General features: G+C 43.8%; 1 protein-coding gene across 3 annotated transcripts in view; it reads left to right on the top strand.

Annotated features, from left to right (window-relative positions):
- STARD4 (StAR related lipid transfer domain containing 4) overlaps nucleotides 1-13,750 on the top strand; it is a 30,261-nt gene extending 16,511 nt beyond the window's left edge. For 2 of the 3 annotated variants that reach the window (XM_068271683.1, XM_068271684.1), the window contains exons 3-6: nucleotides 3,861-3,910; nucleotides 6,980-7,106; nucleotides 9,128-9,242; nucleotides 12,739-13,750. In XM_068271683.1, coding sequence (XP_068127784.1) covers nucleotides 3,861-3,910; nucleotides 6,980-7,106; nucleotides 9,128-9,242; nucleotides 12,739-12,968 — 522 coding nt within the window. In that variant the 3' untranslated portion in view covers nucleotides 12,969-13,750. Of the gene's footprint in view, nucleotides 1-1,174; nucleotides 1,261-3,860; nucleotides 3,911-6,979; nucleotides 7,107-9,127; nucleotides 9,243-12,738 lie in introns of those variants that run through there. The other variant, XM_068271685.1, reaches the window with a different exon arrangement.
- The last annotated feature ends 10,073 nt before the right edge of the window (nucleotides 13,751-23,823 follow it).

Raw genomic sequence — 23,823 nt, forward strand, 5'->3', positions numbered from 1 at the left:
ATTTGATTGGCTGTCATTGTCACATTTTTCAAAACCTTAAAGTGAACTTCAAGGGAAAAAAATGCCCCATATGGGTATTTACCTCAGTAGGGAAGTGTCTGGGTAATCCGGAGGCTTCCCCGTCCCCCTCACCTCCACCCATCCAGCACTGGGACGGGACCCTCAAACCTCTTTGACATGGGCCCTTGTCAAAGAGTGTTTGTGGCCAAGAACAAGCGCAGTAGCGCAGAGCCGAACAGACTCTGCTTTTTCTGCTGAGCCAGAGCAATTCCGTGCTGCTGGACAGGTGCAAGGCATCCTGAGCCTGCACAGTGCTGCCGTGCTCATTGGATCCAAAGGCTTACCCCTACGGAGGTAAGTATCTTAAAAGAAAATTACAGGTTTACTTTAAGTCACTGTAATCCAATGGCATAGTGTTAAATACTCCCAAACGGCAAGTGGGGGAAAAAGATCGCACCATCTCTAAATCACTGCTGCTCCTCTGTGTCCAATCAGCATGTCCTGACTCACCTGCAGTTGTTGGAGAACTGTGAAGAAATGTCAGGTCAACTTGTTTGATGGGCTGGATAGATTTACACATTTTTTGATAGTTAATGGGGCACTATGGCGAAAAATGTAAAAATGTAAAATATATACCAACATAGACAAATAAGAAGTACCTTTTTTCCAGAGTAAAATGAGCCATAAATCACTTTTCTCCTATGTTACTGTCACTTACAGTAGGTAGTAGAAATCTGACAGAAGTGACAGGTTTTGGACTTGTCCATCTCTTCATAGGGGATTCTCAGCAAGGCTTTTATCCTATATAATAAAAAGCAAGTGTCGCTGCGTCCGTCTGTGTGTCAGTGCTTTTTAGCACTGCACATGTGCAGGGACAGATGCAGAGACACTGCCGAGAGCCGTATGAGGACGGGGCCGGCGTGTGTGCACGCGGCATGCGTGCGGGCGGTGGGCATGCACGTGTCATGTGCGTGCGGCGGGTGCGCGTGTCACATGCGGGCGGCGAAGTAAAGAAAGACCTAGCCCATTTTTAAAGGGGCTAAGGTCACTAGTTCTTTATACAGTAAAGGTATTCCCTAAATAGGATTTAAACAATGATGCTAGCCAGCCTCCCTGCTCACTGCACAGTTTTTTGGCAGTTGGACAGAGCAACTGCCATTCACTAAGTGCTTTTGAAAATGAATAAATCCCTGAGAATCCCCTATGAAGAGATGGACTAGTCCAAAACCTATCACTTCTGGCAAATTTTTACTACCTACTGTAAGTGACAGCAACATAGGAGAAAAGTAATTTATGGCTCATTTTACTCAGGAAAAAACGTACTTCTGATTTGTATGTTTGCACATATTTTAAAGAGACACTGAAGCGAAAAAAAAATATATGATATTATGATTTGTATGTGTAGTACAGCTAAGAAATAAAACATTAAGATCAGATACATCAGTCTAATTGTTTCCAGTACAGGAAGAGTTAAGAAACTCCAGTTGTTATCTCTATACAAAAAAGCCATTATCTCTACGACTTTCAAAGTCGTGGAGAGGGCTGTTTTCTGACTTTTATTATCTCAACTGTTAGTTAACTATTTACTTTTCTTCTGGCAGAGGACAGGTCATTAGTTCACAGACTGCTCTGAAAGAATCATTTTGAATGCTGAGTGTTGTGTAATCTGCACATATTATAGAATAATGCAATGTTAGAAAAAACACTATATACCTGAAAATAAAAATATGAGAATATTTTCTTTGCTGCTAATCTTCTAGTAATTATTCATAGTACACAACCAATTCACTATATCATATTTTTTTTTCTCTTCAGTGTCTCTTTAAATTTTACAATTTTTCGCCATAGTGCCCCTTTAAGACCTTTCCCATATGGTGTATCTTAACTGCTTTTCATAGAATACTGAAGAATGCTCATCCAGGCATTTTCGGATTGCCATTAGAGGTCAGGAAGTATTTTCTTCCTCTTACTGAAATTTTTAGAGTTTTCTGCTTTCCTCTGTAACTGTTGGACTTTCAACAAAAGCAGGTTTAACTTATTAAACTGTACTTTTGTATTCTATCACCCTGTGAGACTATGTACAGTACAGTAATCTAAAGGGACCTTTGCCTAGCTTAGCAATAAATGCTCTGTGAACTGCAATTACATGATTATGCTATCTTTGACTTTATCATGAACTGGGTTTGAAATACCTTTCACACAGGAATCGTTATACAGCTGGTGAAGGTGAAAGGAGACACAAAACCGTTAATTTATAGAGCTTGAGAGACCGCCATCTTCCTTCTACCTGAGCAGTAATGCTGATCCTATCTGATATCTGAAAAATCAGCTGTAGAAAATATCAGCTGGTCTAGTATAGGTGGAGGGGGAGGGGAGTGACTCAGAAATATACAATTAAGAAATTTGCATTTTTTAGAACACGGTCATCATAGAAACCTCTGTAGCCCTACGATAAAATGGGTCCTTCCGACACTTGCGTTGGAGTGGCAAACAGATCCATGAAAACAGATCTGATCACTGGTCGATTGGATTCGTTTTCACTCCGTTACTGTTCAGCTGATTCCGTTCTGTTTCCCCCCAGACCCACATCACCAAAGTGTATTTTTCTATTTAGAACGGTCCATTTGTTCACTAGTGTGAAGAAAGGATCCGTTTGCTCATTGCTCCCAATGCTGCGCTACAGCTTCCGTTTCCATTCCACTGGGCTCAGCAGTCCAGAAAATTTGGTGCTGCGAGAAACTTGTGTTCCGTTCAGCGGATCGTGCGGAACGAATCCGTTTGAACGGACGGATGTGAAGGGTTCCATAGGTTAACGCTGCTGCCAAAATCAAAATAATACCAAGGGTTATCCCTAATACGAGTTTTCAACTAAAATCATAAGAAATTTTTCACTGGTAATTTAGTCATTTTAGCATAGTTATGCTTATCTTATTCACTTGAAATGAAGTGAAGTTCTTACAAGTGTAAAAGTCCTAGACACTGTTACCAATGTATATGGAAACCTTTCCTGTGCACCCAGGAAGTGGAAATCTGAGATTCTGAATCTGCTGAAATGTATAAGCATCTTCCATACTAAACAGCAGTACTTATACAGCCCTGCCATAGCAGCATACAGGAGAGAGGGTATGTATGATTCAGGTCCCCCTGCTCCTGCCCTAGTTCCTTTAGAACAGCAGCTAGCCCAGAGGTGTCCTACTGTCAGGCAAATTACAAAGGTCATGTGGCATGCAGGGGATATAATGGGAAATGTGTCATTTCAGGTAAAACAGGTCATTGCTGTTTATGCCCTCTCCTTTGGTCAGTACATGCAGTTCAGCCAAGTTAAATATACATAACAGTCACAGGCTGCTGCACATGCTGTCTCCATTAAAAAAGATCACAAGTGATAGTTTCTGGAGACTGTTGTCAGAAAGGGGCTTAACACCCCAGACCCATATTGGTGTGCCTTTGATTTTCCCCTAGAATATATCCCAGCAAATGTTCAGTAGAACAGAGTATATGTGTAGAGAGAGACAGTGCTGGAATCATGTTTCCAGCTAGACCTTGTGCTAGTCCAGCTACTGTAACAGATTACAAAGAGCGCTTTGTGGTAGGAACAGGTGAGGGACATCCAGGAGGGGTCACTGTGGTCTCCTTTTCTTTACACTTTTGCTGAAGAGTTCTATAAACATAATCCATAAATGAGAGCTGGACACTTTAGCTGATACATTTAATTCACAGAAACATTGTATTATTTAGTTCTACCTATGTGCTTATGTATAATTCTATCAATGTGTCGCTTTCTATCTGCAGCCCTTGTGATAATGTATCTATTTCTGCTATTTCAGGCATTTGTTAACCTTGATTTCTCCTTCTTGCAGAGTGATGTAACAGTGTGGAGGAAGCCATCGGAGGAATTTGGAGGTTGCCTGTGAGTATTGGCAGACATAGCTCTTAAAGTGGACTTGAACTCAGAACTTCTTCTCTGCTCTAAAATATACACAACAGCATTATAACCTTTAAAGGGAACCTAAACTGAGAAGGATATGGGTTTTTCCTTTTAAAATAATACCAGTCGCCTGACTCTCCTGCTGATTCTGTGTCTCTAATACTTTTAGCCACAGCCCCTCAACAAGCATGCAGATCAGGTGCTCTGACTGAAGTCAGACTGGATTAGCTGCAGGGGTCGAGTCCTGCGTAAACGCGGGGGGACGGCGTTCACTTACTTTTTTTGGACAGTGGACGCCGTCCCCCCTAGCACCCTGGAGGGGAGCAGCGCAGCAGAGAGGAGCATTGTGCGCAGCGAGGGGAAGGGCGGACGTTCCCCCCCCCCTTCCCTCACCTTGGGGCTCCTCTCCCTGGCTCTCCCCTCCATAAAGATGTGGCGGCGGCTGGCGGAGATGGCTGGCAGCGCCATCAGTGGGCGGGACTTACCTCCTCCAGTGTTCCGGGTGGACGCTGTACGTGCCGCTGCTCTGGTCTTCACTAGACCAGAGTAGCTGCACGCACAGAGGCCACCCGGAACACTGGAGGAGGTAAGTCCCGCCCACTGATGCCGCTGCCAGTCACCGCCGCCAGCCGCATCTTTATGGAGGGGAGAGCCAGGGAGAGGAGCCCCAAGATGAGGGATGGGGGGGGGGGGAAACGTCCGCCCTTCCCCACGCTGCGCACAATGCTCCTCTCTGCTGCACTTCTCCCCTCCAGCCGGGGGAGGGGAGGGGGGGGACAACTGGCTACATATACTGGGGGCCACTATATACCTGGCTACATATACTGGGGGCCACTAAACACCTGGCTACATATACTGGGGGCCACTAAACACCTCGCTACATATACTGGGGGCCACTATACACCTGGCTACATATACTGGGGGCCACTATATACCTGGCTACATATACTGGGGGCCACTAAACACCTGGCTACATATACTGGGGGCCACTAAACACCTGGCTACATATACTGGGGGCCACTATACACCTGGCTACATATACTGGGGGCCACTATATACCTGGCTACATATACTGGGGGCCACTAAACACCTGACTACATATACTGGGGGCCACTAAACACCTGGCTACATATACTGGGGGCCACTATACACCTGGCTACATATACTGGGGGCCACTATATACCTGGCTACATATACTGGGGGCCACTAAACACCTGGCTACATATACTGGGGGCCACTATACACCTGGCTACATATAGTGGGCACATATACCCCTGGCTACATATACTGGGCACATATACACCTGGCTACATATACTGGGGACACCTATACACCTGGCTACATACACTGGGGACACCTATACACCTGGCTATACTGGGGACACCTGAACACCTGGTTAGATATACTGGGGACACCTGGCTATACTGGGGACACCTATAGACCTGGCTACCTATTCTGGGGACATCTATACACTTGGCCACCTATTCTGGGAATATCTTTACACCTGACCACCTATTCTAAGGACATCTATACACCTGGCTACCTATTCTGGTGACATCTCTACATCTGGCCACCTATTCTGGGGACAACTATACACATGGCTACTTATACTGGGGACACATATAGACCTGGCTAGCTATACTGGGGGTACCTATTTTGGGAGAACTGCTGTCAGATCTGTATTTTTGGGGAACCGCTGATGCCAGATTACGTGTATTTTGGGGAACTGCTGCCAGATTGTGTATGTTGGGGACCACTACTGCCAGATTACATGTATTTTGGGTGTTACATGTATTTCGGGTGATCCACTACCAGGTTTCACGTATTTGGGGGAACTGCTTCCAGATTATGTGTATGTTGGGGGAACTGCTGCTGCCAGATTGTCTATTTTGGGGGAACCACTGCCATATTATCTGTATTCTGGAGGAACCTCTGCCAGATTGTGTATTTTTGGTGAAATGCTGTCAGATTACATCTACTTTTTGGGGATACTCTACGACAGAGCTCAAACTTCCCCTGGCAGACCTTTTATACCACTGCTAAGGCCATGTATATTTGGCCCCACCCATGACCACGCCCACGCTATGCTTAACCACGAGGTTTTTAGGGTGAGTCCACTCACTTCTTTTTCCAGGACTAGACCCCTGATTAGCTGCATGCTTGTTTCAGGTGTGTGGTTCAATCACTACTGAAAAAGGGATCAACAGGACAGCCAGGCAACTGGTATTGTTTAAAAGGAAACATCCATATTCCTCTCAGTTTAGATTCCCTTTAACCCCTGTGCCCTGCAGAATGGATCCGTTTAAAATAGATCCGTTTTTGTAAACAATTCTTTTTCTCTGTTTTGCCGTGGGGTGGGGGGTCATGCTGAAGGGGAGAGCAGGCAGGAAGGGGTATCCGGAGGCTTTCCCCACCCGAGGTGAACCCCCCAGGGGAGGTTTTTTTTTGTTACAGGTTTTCTTTAACTCTCAGGGCCTGAGCCCACTGACGCAGTTGTGTCAGCTTTTCAGTTCAACATCAATGTTAGAGATGCTGAAAAGTGGACAGAAGTGGATACAACTGCATCAGTGGGCTCAGACCCTAAGTGTAACACTACAAACATGAGCCAGGAGCAGCCTGTACACCAGTGCTCTGTAGGTAAAGATAAAATGTCAGGACTTCAACAGATATAATAAGTTTACATGTCAATGTAAACCTGAAAAACACTGTACCAGTACCTGTAGGCGAGCGCCGTGTCTATACAGAACTCTGTCTCTAACTACCACTAAAGGGATTGAATCCCAATCCCTGTGGGTAACAGAAATGGTGCATGTGTGTGTATGCACCTTTGCAGAACATTACCTAAAGTGCACCTGAGATGAAGGGGGCGGGAAAAAATTTGCCTCAGTCACCTCAGTGGGGACGTAGCATTAACTTTCTATCAGAAGGTCTGAGCCATTTGCACTATATCAGAACAAATAAAATGTTCTTTACCAGAATTGGATTGTAGGATGGAACACCTCTGTACTGTGGCATCACATGTATGTTGAATGTTTGTGTTTTTGCTTGCAGCTACAAGGTGGAAGGAGTTGTGAAAGATGATACAAAGAAAATTGTGGACTATATCCGACCGGGACCTTACAGGCTGGAGTGGGACAGCCTAATGACCACAATGGAAATTGTTAAGGATTTAGATCAGGTAGTGTGATGTTTAAACCGTTAATTTATTTTATTCTGCTTTAAAATCTTTCTGTAAATTTCATGTTTGATTACCTAATCCACCATATGAGCTTTTTAAACGACCACTATCACAAACAATTGTAAAATTTAAAATTCATGTAAACACATTCAAATAAGAAGTAAGCTTCTTCCACATTATGAGCCATAAACTCGTCCAAAACCTGCCGGTAATGTCAGATTTCTACTACCTACTGAAAGTGTAAGCAAGATAGGAGAAAAGTAATTTATGGCTCATTTTACTCTGGAAGAAATGTACTTCTTATTTGTATGTGTTTACATGTATTTTACATGTTATAATTTCCGCGATAGTGGTCCTTTAAGGAGAAGATCATGGATAGAATGTTCCGGTAGTGACTTGTCTTCTCTTCGGATTATGCACAAACAAGGAATAATTGTTTGTGATTGTTTTAGGTAACAATCTAGCATATGTACTTCTGTGTTGTATCCTCTTCAGCAATTTACATAACTGAAAAACCATGGACTGCTAATGTACTTCTCTCAGCAGCTAACAGTACTGCTCCCCCTACTTGTTCTCTGCCTCCTCCCCTTCTCATACAACAGGACATGCTGCTCGGTAGAGAGCCAAGTCTGTACCTGGACCTTATATGTACCTTATATAAAAAAAGTTACGTAGTTACGTAGGTTGAAAAAAACCTTGCATCAATTAGGCTCAGCCTCTTGAGCCTTACTGCACCTCAGTCCAGAAGAAAGAAGTGATTTATACAGGGAATAGCATACTATCAAGGATAGTTCTTGATGCTTGATGGAAAAAATGAGGGGAAAACAGGAAGAGATGACAGAGGCTTAGATAGATAGACAGTATATGTGAAGCTTGAACATGCCTATGCAACAGCTGAAAGAAGCAGTGATTGACAGAGACATCTAGCGTGCAGACTTACATATGGACACGAAGAGTCCAAGTCGAGTAAAACGAATGAGAAGGAGTAATGGGTAGGATGGAGGCGCCCAATGTGTGTTCTATTTTAGTGTTTTAAAATATAAATAAAAATAAAAAATATAATAGAAAGAGAGGTAATAGACACCAGTTCAACTGGAAAAAAGTTTTTATTCAAAAAGCAATCTCAGATAGACACTCAAAAATAAAACACACATTGGGCGCCTCCATCCTACCCACTACCAGTCAGACCTCCTTTGGAGGTAATAGCTTAGCAGTGTTTCTGGAAAGTCTATCGTACTACAGGAGAGCGACCATCCAGTATCCAGCAGGACCTGGAAAACCAAGCAGGGACGGTTAATTCCCTGCAGGCCTATACGGTGGTTGCGGGAACTGCAACCTACCTTTGTGAGTATATAGCTATATACGTTTTATCCTCCCTATACCTAACGATACTGCACCATTGGACTCCCGGTCTCTCCCTACTTCTCACCTAGGTATTCTTGGCCCCTACAAGAATCTCCATAGAAAAAAAACCCTTTGGAATGAGGAGGAAGTGCTTTTCTTCCGCATTATATGGATCCTAGAATTTCACTGGCTTTAGATGCTGCTGCTTGACAATTAGTACTGTTTGTTGCATAACCTGTTACCAACTCTCTCTCCCAAATCTGATGTTCATATCTGTTCATAAAAGAGACTTCTGCTGCATCAAGTTGTAGCTCATAATACTCATTTTCCATCATGCTCACTCCTCCCCCGGACCCCCCTCAGCCTTTCTCGAGTCACATTAGGCTGGCAGTCAGTCAATAGGGGGGTATCTTCATTTGGCATGTGACTAAAGAGATGCATATTTCAGGCTGACAGTGAGCAGGCAGGTGTCATTCTCTGTGGATCTAACTTTAAACACTTAGTTTATATTTTTGTTTTGCAAATCATGTACTACAACTTTTGTTTTCAAACCATTTTTTATGTAAAATAAATGTACAAATATTTTCTATTAAATGCATGTAAAATTGTGCCAGTATAATAATATGTGTGACATATGACTTTTCATGTGCTGATTGTTCTGTTGTTTTGCTCATCAGGGTTGCTGTGTGATGCGTTACACAACTGCTGGGCTGCTTCTGAACATTATTTCCCCAAGAGAGTTCGTAGACTTCTCCTACACCACCCAATATGAAAACGGCCTTTTGACTTGCGGTATATTATTATTATTATTTCATTATGTTGTTTAGGCTTGCTCTTTGTAATTGCATTCTTCTATGATAGCGGGACATTAGAGACCCGAATTTACTGAGGATCTCCTAAGTGAGAACCTTGAGAACATAAGTGATCCCACAAACCAACCCAGATTTATTAAATAAGCTTTAAAGTGTACCTAAAGCCAAGTAAAGTAAACGAGTTTCACTTACCTGGGCCTTCTACCAGCCCCCTGTAGCCGTCCTGTGCCCTAGCCAGTCCTCAACAATCCTGCGTTCCCTTGCAGCGGTTTAGTTTCGGTTTTGCCGACTGGAAGTCAGCGGGCCACTGTGACTGCACAGCCCTGGCCACGCGTATTCTTGTTCGCGTTCCCATCCACAATAGCGTCTTGCGCAGGCTCAGTGTAACCTGCAGTGCACACAGATTTGCAGTGAATGCAGATTTTCACTTATTGTTGAAATACTGAAAACCAAACCAGGAGTAAAAGTGAAATAATGTAAAGGTTTATTTACAAAGTGCAGGATATATACAGGTGAAAATGCAATTGGTGCATGAATATAAATACAAGCGTATTCAAGTTACCTATACAAGTAGCAATATGATTGCAAACAACTGGCAATACAATTGCAGGCAAAGGTCTAATGATCAGACATACAAACAACCCAGTGAATATATGTATACAGTGTGCACACAATGAACCCCAGACTCTAACTAATCCAACTAACTAATACATACAGGGTAATATACATTCAGGCATAGGACAAAAGGCAGCAGGCAATTAGTTAGTCGTACAGGCCGAGATCAGATACCAGGACATCGAGCAATACAATCGGTAAGCAATAGAATAGTCGGACAAAGCCAATATCATACACCAGGGAGTCAAACAATCAGGCAAACAGGTAGCAGGAATCAGGTAACAGGAAAATGACCAGAACACAGGCTCTAGGGCTATCATTACCGATGAACTAGCAAAGGTGTTTTGTTGGAGCTGGACCTATATATGGTGCAGGATGGTCATGTGACATCTTCCAAGGCTGCAGAGACAGTTCTTGAATACAGAGACCTCTGTTGGTGGGCAGAGGGAACTTCATGAAGATTGTGAAATGTTTTTGAAGTGAGAGGGGACATCTGCTGCTGAACAGAGGAAGTCCATACAGTTCACAAATGTCACCAGGTGGAACAGATCATGACACGCAGTGCAAGGTGGCGCAGTACAAGGTTTTCTCTTACTGCGTCTGTGCAGGACGCTATTGTGAATGGGAACGGAAACTCATTTTCTTTACTTGGCTTTACGTTTCCTTTAATCAGACAACCACTAACTCACCATCATTTTAGAAACCCTCGCTGTAGCCTAGTATGACCCAGGAGAGGGTTGAAATCTTTGCCCACCTAAGAGCATTCAGCGTTTAAACCCAGGCCAGGTTTACAGAGTAACTTAGACTCTTTTCTTTCCACCATAAAAAACCTTTAAGGAGAACCCGAGGCAAATATCAGGCAATACATTATAGCAGGGCTTTTCAACCTATTTACAGATTGTACCACTTTGATCACATGGCATTTTCAATGTACCACCAGGCAACTGGCAAAATGGGTGTGGTCATGATAGGCTGTGGGAAGAGCTAACTTTCAAGGATCGACCACAATAAGCCAATTAGAATACAGGTTGCTGGCTGAGTTAGGTTGCAGGGTGCTGGCTGTGTCAGGGTGCAGAGTGCTGCAGTGTGGGTCAGGGTGCAGGTTACTGGCTAGGTCAGGGTGCAGCCTGTGTCAGGGTGCTATGTGGGTCAGGGTGCTGGCTAGGTCAGGTTGCAGGGTGCTGGCTGAGTCAGAGTGCAGGGTGCTGGCTGAGTCAGAGTGCAGGGTGCTGGCTTGGTCAGGGTGCACAGGATGAGTCAGGGTGCAAGGTGAGTCAGGGTGCAGGGTGGGTCAAGGTGCAGAGTGAGTCAAGGTGCACAGGGTAGGTCAGGGTGCATAGTGGGTCAAAGTGCAGGCTGGCTCAGGGTGCACATGATAGGTCAGGGTGCAGATTAGGTCAAGGTGCACAGAGTGGGGCAGGGTGCAGGCCGGGTCAGGGATACACAGGGTGGGTCAGGGTGCAGAGTGGGTCAAGGTGCACAGGGTGGGTCAGGGTGCAGGCTGGGTCAGAGTGCGCAGGTTGGGTCATGTTGCACAGGGTGGATCATGGTGCACAGGGTGGCTCCGGGTACACAGGGTGGCTCAGGGTGCACATGGTAGGTCAGGGTGCAGAGTGGGTCAAGGTGCACAGGGTGGGTCAGGGTGCAGGCTGGGTCAGGGATGCTCAGGGTGTGCAGGTTGCGTCATGTTGCACAGGGTGGATCATGGTGCACAGGTTGGATCATGGTGCACAGTTTGGATCATAGTGCACAGGGTGGCTCAGGATGCAGGCTTGGTCAGGGTTTGCAGGGTGCAATGGGTGCCACTGCCATCATTACTGACCTCAGATCAGCGGTGACCTCCTGGTCCTCCTCCTCACTGCTGTGCTCCTGGTGTCACTTCGCCCCCGCTACCTGAGCAGCACTCTCCTCCTCGCAATACTACCAGACCCCAAAGCAGCAGCATAGCAGAGACATGAGGCGCGCGCTAACCGTGTCCAGCATACTCCACATGCAGAAAGTGACCAGTGACGTCACTTCCGCATTCGTAGTACACCAGGTGCGAGTAGCGTCCCTATGTCTGCTATGCTGCTGATCGTATTGTGACGGAGGAGAGTGGGGCTCAGGTAACGGCAGCGGCTCTGGAAGCCGGGGAGGCAGTGCAGCAGACAGCGGTGCGCGTACCACCTTGCAAGTGGTAAAGTGCCACCAGTGGTATGCGTACCATGGGTTGAAAAACTCTGCATTAGTTATCCTCCAGAGGCTTCCGACTTCCTACTCCCTACCACCACAACTGCCTGGGACACTCCTGCCTGTTTCCTTGTATGATGAAGGTAGGGAGGATGGGAACTTTGATATCGATACAGGCTGCCAGCAGAACAGGGAGTCTGTTGTTTTCAGTCAGAGAGAACATATCGTGTGAGATATTAAGAGCATTAAAGAGTTGTAAAAAAACAAAACACTTCCCTGACAGTAAGCCTGCATCTGAGAACCTTAGTGCCATTTTTCTGCTGTCTCCATTTCTAAATACCGGTACCTCAGGGTGTCCCACTGGTCCCCCAACCTGTCCCCCTCTAGTGTGTGAACATGTGTAGAATATCTAGAAATTTCAGCCTGGGGGTGCTCTGATATAGCCTAACACAGTATCCACTAGTCTGTGTCCATATAAGTAGGAACTGAGGGAACAGTTATCTGCTACTGTGCTGAAAAAGGAGATATTGGCTTTTTCTTCAGCACGCCTGGCCTTCCCTTAAAGACAAGAGTTTGGGGTGCTGGGCATGGTTATATCTCTGCCCAGAGTTAGACTTTAAAGATGGTATAATAAGTATATGCACCATAATGAGGTTATTATGTAAAGGCTATTACCTTCTTTTTTCACACAGGTGTTGGCATTGAATGTGAATCTGCTCATCCAAATTGTGTCCGTGGTTTCAATCACCCGTGTGGCTGGTTTTGTGTGCCTCTTCAGAGTGACCCCGAGCACAGCTTCCTGACCGGCTACATACAAACAGATCTGAGGGGGATGCTTCCTCAGAGCACTGTGGACATGGCTATGGGTGGTTCTCTTGTCAATTTCTACAGTGACCTCAGGAATGCACTGGAGAAGTCATAGAACTCATAGGAAAAACTGAATGACACGCTGGAGGATATTCCACATTAGACTTACTCTACAATATACTATTCACCAACAGGTGCTTGATGCCGGTGCTCAACCACTTTCCTTACAGAAGAAAAAACTGTTTTAATCAATTTTCACCAGGAGTGGTAAAAAAACTGAAGGAAGGAGGGGGAATGTATAATTGCAGGGCTGCCTGAGTGATAAATATAATTTCCCATGTGGAGAAACAGGAAACATTTCAGAGCTCTTATTGTTTTTATGATGTGTAGTACAGTTGCAGCTCTGTCACAGATCCTTGCTGATATGATTATCAGGTGCACAGATTGTTGTGTTGCCGAGAAAACTGGAGCAAATCAGATGCCACATGTTTCAACAGGGTTTGTAGTTGGTGCAACCGCACTTAATAAATGCCCCCCACAATGCTGCCCTGGAGTATGAGGCAAGCTAGTCACAAGAATGCAGCTAGTGACAACAGATGCTGCTAACATTGTCCACTTTAAACGCTGCGCACCAGTGTGTTTGTATGTTTGCATAATTAGCCCGACTGGCTTTCTTTAATTTCATAAACTCCAGACTCACAGATTATTTTTATATGAAGGAGAAATGTATGCGTATGTATATATATATATATATATATATATATATGGTATATACTGTACTGTACTGTATTTTTTTATGACGCATAATACTGTAAATTGTATGTATACTATTTAGCTGGGTGAAGCAGAAATGAGCATCTATGTAACATGGTTTGATATTTAAAGTCAATGGGACCCCGACTAAAAAAAACAAGCCAGATACTTACCTAAGGAGGGGGAAGACTCTGGGTCCTAATGGGCCTCACCTCTCCTCTCCCGGTGCCCGTTCCAGCGCTGGCTCCCCCGTGGTAGTATTTCACTAAATTGGTCAAGTACTGCTATTTCCAACTTCAAAGGGAGGCTTCGGCAGTCTTCGGGAGCCCAAGTACTCCCAAAGACGGGCCGCTCCAGACTGAGCACCCTCTCTCACGCATGCGCAGTATGGAGCTGTCTGTCTTCGGGAGGAATCGGCTCCCGAAGACTTTGAACAGAGGAGCTGCCGCTGCGACGAGGGCACCGGGAGAGGAGAGGGAAGGCTCATTAGGACCCAGAGCCTTCCCTCTCCTTAGGTAAGTATCTGGCTTATTTATTTTTTAATCGGGTCCCATTGACTTTAAGAGGATTTTTTATTATCATAGCTTTAATATTTTAAGAGGAATTTTGGGCTCCTAAAAAATCTCCAGTATATACTTCTGATCCTACTCTGAAAAGTGATAGCTAGAAACAGCCTATAGGTGCTCTGAGCCAGTTCACATTTACCTTGAAACACTGTTTTATTGACCTGAGGAATTGGGTGGATGCCCGTGAAACGCATTCTCCGGTGTTTTGAATAAATAATTTCTGTCTATAATATTAGTCCTTGTTTTGGGGTAAGTTTTTTTTTTCTTACCTTTTAAACAATTTTAGTCATTTTATATATCCCTTGGGGTGCCTCCCTCCCTGTGTCTACTCTGATAAAGTTCACTTTAAATTGTTTAAGCAAATAAACCTTGCAGATAGCGAGAATATTTGCATTACTTTGATGACATTATTATATTTCCACTGACAGGAGGGATGTCTGGAGGAGTTAAAGACACTGAATCTGTTAGAGACAGGACCACACTTCCAGTAATCCATAACTGAACTTGTGGGTACCTAATACCCAGCTGGGCCAATACTGCTAATACAGTACCTGTTAATACCCAGCTAGACAAATAGCAAGTGTCAATTTGTAGTTTTGTCAGCTAGGGATGGTTTTAGGCATAGGCAAACCAGGCAGATGGCTAGAATAACACATGCGGGACTAGCACTAGAAATGTTCTTCACACATCATCATTTGTGTAATTGTTATGCACAACTGGCCACATTAAAAAAGGGATGGGTATCGATTTTAACTGCCAATCGTGTATTACTGATTAGCATATCAAAGGAGGGAATATGTTGTGGCAGGTGCTATGGTATTAATGTGCGTATGTGTGGGAGGGGGGAGTCTGTAAAGAGCAGCTGTCACTTAGTGCTGAAAGACATTTTGAAGATTAACTTTCATGACATTAGTAATGCATGGGCTGTGCTTTGAGAGCTCTCTTAGGCAGCAGCCTGGGGGCCATGCAGATTTCAGCACATGCTAGGATAGTGGACTGTAGCGACAATAAAAATGTCAACAGGATATTTCAAACTATTTTATAATGCTGCCAAACTTTAAGTCTGAAAGGTTTTAAAGGGAACCTAAACTGAGAAGGATATGGATTTTTCCTTTTAAAATAATACGTTGCCTGACTCTCCTGCTGATCCTTTGTCTCTAATACTTTCAGCCACAGCCCCACAACACGCATGCACATCAGGTGCTCTGATTGAAGTCAGACTGGATTAGCTGCATGCTTGTTTCAGGTGTGATTCAGCCACTACTGCGGCCATAGATATCAGCAGGATTGACAAGCAACTGGTACTGTTTACAAGGAAACATCCATATCCCTCTCACTTAAAGGAAAAGTCCCCCCCCAAAAAAAAATTAGTTTCACTTACCTGGGGATTTTACCAGCCCCATGCAGCCATCCTGTGCCCTCGTAGTCACTCACTGCTGCTCCAGTCCCCAGCTGCCAGCTACTTGCACCACCAACGCGTAAAAATGTATGTGTTAATGTTCCTGCACTAGCGGGAATGCATAAAAATTTACGCAATGCGGTCCGCTGACCTCCGAGGTCGGCAAAAACGAAACTGGCTGCCAGCTGGGGACTGGAGCAGCAGTGAGTGACTACGAGGGCACAGGATGGCTTCATGGGGCTGGTATAAGCCCCAGGTAAATGAAACTCATTTTTTTTTTGGGCCGGACGATTCCTTTAAGGTTCCCCCTAAAGTGAACCTACGAGAAGATGGCCAGAAATGTGATTGGGAGATTCTCTAGCTCCTAAGTTCCTCTTTGGATATCTTGCCATTTTGCCCCTGACAGGAAGTCACATGACTACAGCCAGGATCTCTGCAGGTGCTAGAGAAAAACTGTCCTCTGTCCTAGCTGTACCTTATTTACATTATAACTCTTGATGACAGAGTAGACGTTTTAGAATTGTATTTATGAGGAAGCAGCAGCAATAGCAGTTGTCAGGTTATACCTCTAATAGTTTATGAAGGAACAAACCAGACAGAAATATCTATTGCCGTACAAACCTTAGCATTGCATAAATAAACAGTAACTATCAATAAGTTATTTGTAACACTGTCTGCAATGAATCCATTTGCATTTTTGTGTAAATGTCTCCAGGCTGTTCTCACAGCTTATAACCTTTCCCATCACAATAAGGGTGTGATGTATTTAGCTATGTCAGAGATGCACCTCCCTCACCTGGGTGACTGTTGCCCTTTGGGCTCCATGTAGCCAAGAAAAGATGTGAAATATTTTGGTTTGGAAATGGAAGGAGGTTGGGTGGGATAAAACAGGGGTTTAAAAAAAATCTAGTTTTTGCATTGAGTAATGATATTCAGCCCTTCTTCCTGAGCGTTGGACCCTTTTTCAGTTCACTAAAATGCATCACTAGCCAGTCAGGAGCACAAGTCTGCTCCCCAAGTGACATAGTTATGCAGCAACGTGCCCAGGGCTTATGACTGCACTTACACTGGCCAGGGGCTGGGAAGATTCTATGTCCTGCCATGGTGAAGCCAAAAGCCTCACAGTGTAAATTATGATAGATGGTATATCACTGCTCTGTCATAATGACACAGTGAGGGATCTCAAGCCACTGACCTATATTGTTGTCATTGGCTGTGAAAAGTTATTGGGTAGTCACTAGACTACCTCGTGAGGAGGCAAAACCTGCACCCCAATCAGGAACACCAGTGACCACTTCCTGTGACCAGGGGAGCATTACAGGTAGTCCCGAAGTTACAAACAATGCCGATACAAATGGCATGCCCGTCTCAATGACATTACTTCCGCGCTGAAGGAGAACATGGAGACAGAGAGCTTGTTGAAGCTCCATGGGACATTTGCTGCGGTGAGTAAATTACATGGGGGGGGGGGGGTGGAGACTGGAGGCACAGCAGGACAGAGGGGGCACAGCATTCTAACTTACATACAAATTCAACTTAAGAACAAATCTACAGTCCCTATGTCGTTCGTTAACCAGAGACTACCTGTATAATGAATTACACAGGAGTTTAAAGGACCTTTCTACAGTCAACAAAATTCACTCTACTGCCATTGCAAACTGACCACTAAGAGAAATAGAGTGGTGCATATATATATATATTTTTTTTTTACGAAACCTACCATCTGTTATATACTATATTTAGTAAAATGACTGTTTTTGTTTATTTGTTGTTTTTTTTTTTAAAAGCACATTCACATATAGCGGAAAATGATGTATTATGTGGGTTTATCATATTTATGTCTTACATGCCTGAAGCTTGTTTAGCTTCTTAACCATTTACAGCTTGTCCAGCTTTATTGTATAACTGATTTAGCCACAAACATTTTCTATGTATATTTTTAAGTGTGGTGTAATCTATGTTTCATTCCATGTTTTATGTTTAATTTATTTAAAATCTTATAAAATACACTAATCCTAAATGCTTGTCCGAGCGCTGCCCAAAAATGTCCTCCACTGCTCTTAGTAGTTGTTGCCCATCCGCCAACCCCACCCCTTAACCACATCCACAACTACCTGTTCCCCTACTCCAGTGGTTTGCAATAGCCAGTGAGGCCTAGTGCACACCAGAGCGTTTCGGCTGCGGTTTGCGATCCGCATGCGGGTGCGGATCCGCTTGGGTAATGTATTTCAATGGGCTGGTGCACACCAGAGCGGGAGGCGTTTTGCAGAAACGCATACTCCCGGGCTGCTGCAGATTTTGGATTGCGAAAGGCGTTTCTGCCTCAATGTTAAGTATAGGAAAAACGCAAACCGCTCTGAAAAACGGCACTTCAGAGCGGTTTGCCAAGCGTTTTTTGTTACAGTAGCTGTTCAGTAACAGCTTTACTGTAACAATACATGAAATCTATTACACCAAAAACGCTTCCCAAAACCGCAAAATGCTAGCTGAGACGCTACATAAAAATAAGAAAAAGCGTTTCAAAATCTGCTAGCATTTTGCGGATCTGCTAGCGTTTTTTGGTGTGCACCAGGCCTTAGGGACAGTTTGCAATAGGAAATACACTCTTTATCTGCATTCCCATTGATATGTGGTTCAGACCACTACATCTACTGTTCAGGGGTGAGAAGATGACCTCTACACTGAAATTATGTTTCCGAATACTATTTACTCCACCCAGTGGCCAGAAGTAGCAGAAGCACAATATGTAAGCAGGCTATGCTGAGGTGTCTGGGATTGCTAGACTCCTACTGCCTGCAGATGAAGACGAGTGACAGCAAAGACCAGGACCTTTATGAGCAATTAAGAAAAAGTGTATTTTATCAGTAAACCTATCCCTTGAATCTAACATCTAAGTGCAATACTTTAGAAATAAAAATGTATTTTCGCATGTTCCCAATAAATTACGTTATGAAAATTAAGTGGACTTCAGAAATCTTGTCTGTCCTCGCACTTGTGATATCTGCTTCTTCCAGAAATTGGACTTTAAGATAATCTTAATTGGACTTAAAGATGTTTTTTGGGTTAAGGCAGGGGACACATTTGCTCTTCAGTTTTCTGTGCACATCATAGCCCATATGCAATTCCCTTTTTCACCTGAGTTTTCTCTTAGGAGATAAGTTTTCATCTTCTAATTAATAAGTAATTTTCCAGCACTTTTCAACTGAAACAGTACTGAAAAGTAGGTGAAAAAGTACCATCAACTTATTTTGAGTATTTTCTTGCTTTCTGGTGGCTTAAAAGGCATTTTATTGACAAGTTTAAAGGATACCCAAAGTGATATGTGACATGATGAGATAGACGTGGGTATGTACAGTGCCTATCACACAAATAACTAGGCTGTGTTCCTTTTTTTCTTTCTCTGCCTGAAAGAGTTCAATAGGTATGTAAGTGGCTGACTCAGTCCTGACTCGGACAGGAAGTGACTACAGTGTGACACTGATAAGAAATTCCAACTATAAAACACTTTCTTATCAGAAAATGGCTTCTGAGAGCAAGAAAGAGATAAAAAGGGGAATTTCTTATCAGTGAAGGTCACACTGTAGTCACTTCCTGTCTGAGTCAGGACTGAGTCAGCCACTTACATACCTGATATTTAACTCTTTCAGGCAGAGAAAGAAAAAAAGGAACACGCATAGTTATTGGTGTGCTAGGCACTGTGCATACACATGTCTATCTCATCATGTCACAATTCACCTCAGGTATCCTTTAAAAATATCACCTAGGAGAAAACTCAGGAGAAAAAGTGAATTGCATATGGGCCCATGTGTGTTTGTATGCAGAAAAAAACACGTTTTTTTCACAGCAGCTAATATAATTGATAGAGAACACTGACAAAATGTGCAGAATTATCCTGCAGGATCTCCGTTTTTTTTGTCATGCGCACGAAAAAACGCATTAAGTGTGAACTAGCCCATTGATTAACATCCATTCTCACTATTTCTGTGCAGAAAATGTGCACGAAAACAGTCAAGTGTGTCCCCTGCCTTGGTCTCGCCGCTGCCATCATGCACAAACAGCAATTTTATATTTTATTGTTCCAGGTCCAGCAACACCAAGGATCCAAGTAAAAAACCTGTATGTCGCCAGGACATGAAATCTGTGAAAACTCCCGAATGGGGACAAATAGCTCTAAAGCTTAAAGTGAACCTGAGACAAAGCTCGGATTCAAAATGAGATACTTACCCTGAAGAGAAGGAAGCCTCAGGATCTTTAGCGTCGGAAGCCCCCTGTTGACGAGCGCAGCCGCACAAGCGTAGTAGCACAGAGCCCGCAGCTCCAGCTTACTGCACATGTGCGGGAGGGTTTGGTCAGCTATTGCGCGGTCATGATTCAGGAAGAGGAGCTGCGCTGCCTGGATTGGATTAGCGACAATGCCTTGTCGCTAATCTTCCAGGAGGCCACACTCCGAAACGGGGGACAACGGAGTAGCGAGGGAAGCCTTAAAGGACATCCGAGGTGAAAATATTAAACTGATGAGATAAACCATAGTATCTATCCTCCTTCTCCTAAAAATGACTTTTTTAGATATCCCACAGTTTTATTTTTAAATTTAGTTTTTGAGTTTTTACTGTTTCATTGTCTCTGCTCAATGACACATGCATTGAAGTATGCCAGAGCTCAAATCTATGAATTATTGACCCTTTTTATCCTGCTCACAGAAGCCATTTACTGACAGGAAAGTGTTTTATGGCTGTAATTCCTTATTAGTGAGGGTTATGCTATAGTCTGACCCAGTCCGACCCGGTCCCAACCTGGACAGAAACTGTCACTTGAATATCTGATTTTTAACTTTTTCAGGCATAGAAAGAAAAAAAGGAACACAGCCTAGTCATGTGTGTGCTTGGCACTGTACATACACATGTCTATCTCATCATATTACATGTCACCTCTGTTGTCCTTTAATAGGATCCAGAGACTTCCCTCTCTTAAACTCCTTAGCGGTATGCCCGACACTGTGTCGGGCGTACCGCCGGCTGTCCCCAGGAGTCCCCCAGTATAATTTTAAGTAATCACATAGCTGTAATAGCTTCAGTTAGCACTAGGCTAGCTAGCACTGGTGGCCGGCATCCCCGATCACTTTTGATCCCCCTGACCGCTGCTAAATACATCCCCCCCCCCCCGTATCCAGCAATCGGCGCAGCCTCCCTGCACATCTCCGGTCCTCTCTATGGGGAGGATCGGGTCTGCGCATGACGTCGCTGACGTCATGACATTATGTTCGATCCTCCCCATAGAGAAGAGGCCAGAGCTGTCCGGGGAGGCTGGGTAATGTATTAAGCGGCGATCGAGAGGACTAAAAGTAATCAGGGGATGCCGGACCACCACTACTAGCTAGCCTAGGGCTAGCTGAAGCTATTACAGCTATGCGATCACTTAAAATTATACTGGGGGACTGTCGGCTGCAAACCCTCCGGCGTGTGTAACGCTCAGGAGGTTAAAGTGGTCAGCATTTCTACTTTGCTCTAAAAGATTCCTCACAGCTTGAAAGCTACTATCCCAGATTTTTTTTTAATTAGAACATCACTGAAATGATAAACGGGGAAGAGGCGCCCAGAGCAGATAAAATACGTTAAAAACAAATAAAATGAAAAAAGTGAGGTGGCTTACCTCAATGAAGACAAATTCACGTATTAATAGAATTTTATTGCACTGGCAACGCGTTTCGTGGGTGCCTACCCACTTCCTCAGGCCAAATAGCAGTGCCTACAATCATCAGACAAGGCGCTTAATGCCACTGAAATGGTTAAACAAAGCCCTTTGTCCTGCTATTCAGCTTCAAATCTGCATCCAAACTGGAGATAACGGTATCTTTGTTTGCATTCCAATGTTGATACATGTGTGTAAACACAGTGTAGCAAGTGAAAAGGAGCTCTCTGTGAAGCTCTCTGTGCTTCAAGCAAACAAACAGCTCAGAACAGCTAATTAGAAGACGTTAATGTATAATAAAAAGCAGTTTGGTAAAATGCAATGGCAGGTTTCAGGGCAAGATAAACTACACTTTGGAAACTTCTAATTTGAAAACAGACAATATTACTTATGCACAAAAGTGCATATAACTATGAGAAATAAAAAGTAGGAAAACGCATTTTTATTGAATGTTATGTCGGAGTTTCAGACCACTTTAAGGTAAGTATCTGATTTTGTACCCAAGCTTAGGCCGGAGTACACTTTAAGAGGTTCTAACCTATATAGACTCCAGTTAGAAAGATTTACTCCTAATTTGGACTTCAAGTAGACCTGAACTATGCCTGCAGATTTCTCATTTATTCAGAAATCATTTTTAACTTTTGTCCTCTATGACCGTAAAGCAGATACAAGTTCTCTTAATAGCTGCAGACATGTAATATCCAGGATGAAAAGAAGTCTACGCATGGGGTAATCCATATTACATAAAATTAGCAACCCTTTATAAAAAGGGTTCAAAGGCCTTTTATTTTAAGTATTACAAATTAATTTTTACAAAAAATATAAATAGCTCTGAAATGTATGATGCTCACAAAATCCTTGAGATACAGAAAATAACTTCTGCTTCTCAGTTAAATTCCATTTACGTGCCAATTTCATAATGCAACTTTAAACATTAACTGAGGCATAGAGAATTAAAAGATAAAATGGATACAAACTAGCCTAATGATCAACTGTTATCAAGATATTTACCTTATTTTTCGGACTGTAGGACGCTCCTGACCATAAGACGCACCTAGGTTTAGAGGACAACAACCAGGGGGAAAAATATATATATATACTAAACCTGGTGCATCCATGGTGAAGGGGCATTTTGTGGATTATGCCCCCTTTGTACCTCTTGTGTCTCCCTGTGTCATCTTCTGTCCCCCTTGTGTCCGCCTCTGTTCTCCTTGTGTCCTCCTCTATGCCCCTTTGTGTCCTCCGCTGTCCTCCTCTGCATGGGCAGCAGAGCCGGGACAAGGTCCTCCAGCACCCAAGGCTGAGACACCAAAGTGCGCCCCTCCATCCCTCCCACCCCAGCCATCACACACGGATTGCTATTAGACTAAGAGGGCCACAGGGCCCACAACCTCCCCAACACCTTAATATCTAGTTATCTGGCTTGCAGTCACTGCCATGTATCCCCTTTTCTTATTTCTCTCTGCTTCAAACACAATTGGGAATGACAGCTGAATGAATTCTGCGTCCCCTCCTACACTGCGCCCTGAGGTTGGAGCCTCTCCAGCCTATGCCTCGGCCCGGCCCTGAAGGGCAGAGTACAGGCGGGTTGGAGGTTTGTATTGGCAAGCCTTCACAAGTCAGGAACTCCCTGCATTTGGACTATAAGATGCAGTGACCCCCCCCCCCCACACACACACACACACACTTTTAGGGGAGAAAAAGTAAGTCATAGGCCTCGATTCATCAACACTTAGCAAATTTGTTAACAACAGTTTGGTAAAATACCGAATTTGTTAACTTCATTTCAGGATTCATCAAAGTTATCTACAGCTGTTAGCGAACATTCGGTAACGATTCGGTAACGATTCGCTAAAACGGAATAAAGTGCAATTCATGAAAAAGAAAGTGGGCGTGGTTTAGCGTTACATTTAGGATTAGTTATCTCCTTCACTGCTCTGTCGTTATTCCTGTCAGATCATTGCTGACAGAGAAGATGGAGCCATTTGAAGTGGTTATGTATCAGCTGAGAGTGATTCAAAGGCGCAGAAGGGCAAGAATAAGGTCTGCAACCATATAAATTTGTAAGAGAATAGATTTATTTGCTATAACACGACATCTGCATTTCTCTTAAATTATCTTGTAAGAGAAGACAGGCAGTGTCAGGGTTAACTAATTTGCTAGCTGCACTATATTTTTTTAGAAAAGGCTCCTATCAAATTGTGGGATTGTCCCAACCACTTTCAGAATCCTGGTCCAGGTGTAAAGCCCTATTCAGAATGTTGCTACATAGTGCTCAAAGGACTGCCTTTTACCCACAATTCCATGGGAATCTTATGGCCTTGTGTTAAAGTACCACTGTAAAATGGAAATATCGACACGTTACCGAATGGTTACCGAATTGTTATCGAATTGTTATCGAATTCACACCGAATGAGGAAAAACCTTGATGAATACAACTAGAAATCGCTAAACTTCGAATTCGGTAATTTAACAAACTGGAAAAAGTTATCTCAAAGAGAATGATGAATCGAGGCCATAGTCCAAAAAATACAATAACTCCATTCCCTTAGCACCTGAGGTTG

The sequence above is a fragment of the Hyperolius riggenbachi genome, chromosome 1 (assembly GCF_040937935.1).
Source record: "Hyperolius riggenbachi isolate aHypRig1 chromosome 1, aHypRig1.pri, whole genome shotgun sequence".
Lineage (NCBI taxonomy): Eukaryota > Metazoa > Chordata > Amphibia > Anura > Hyperoliidae > Hyperolius > Hyperolius riggenbachi.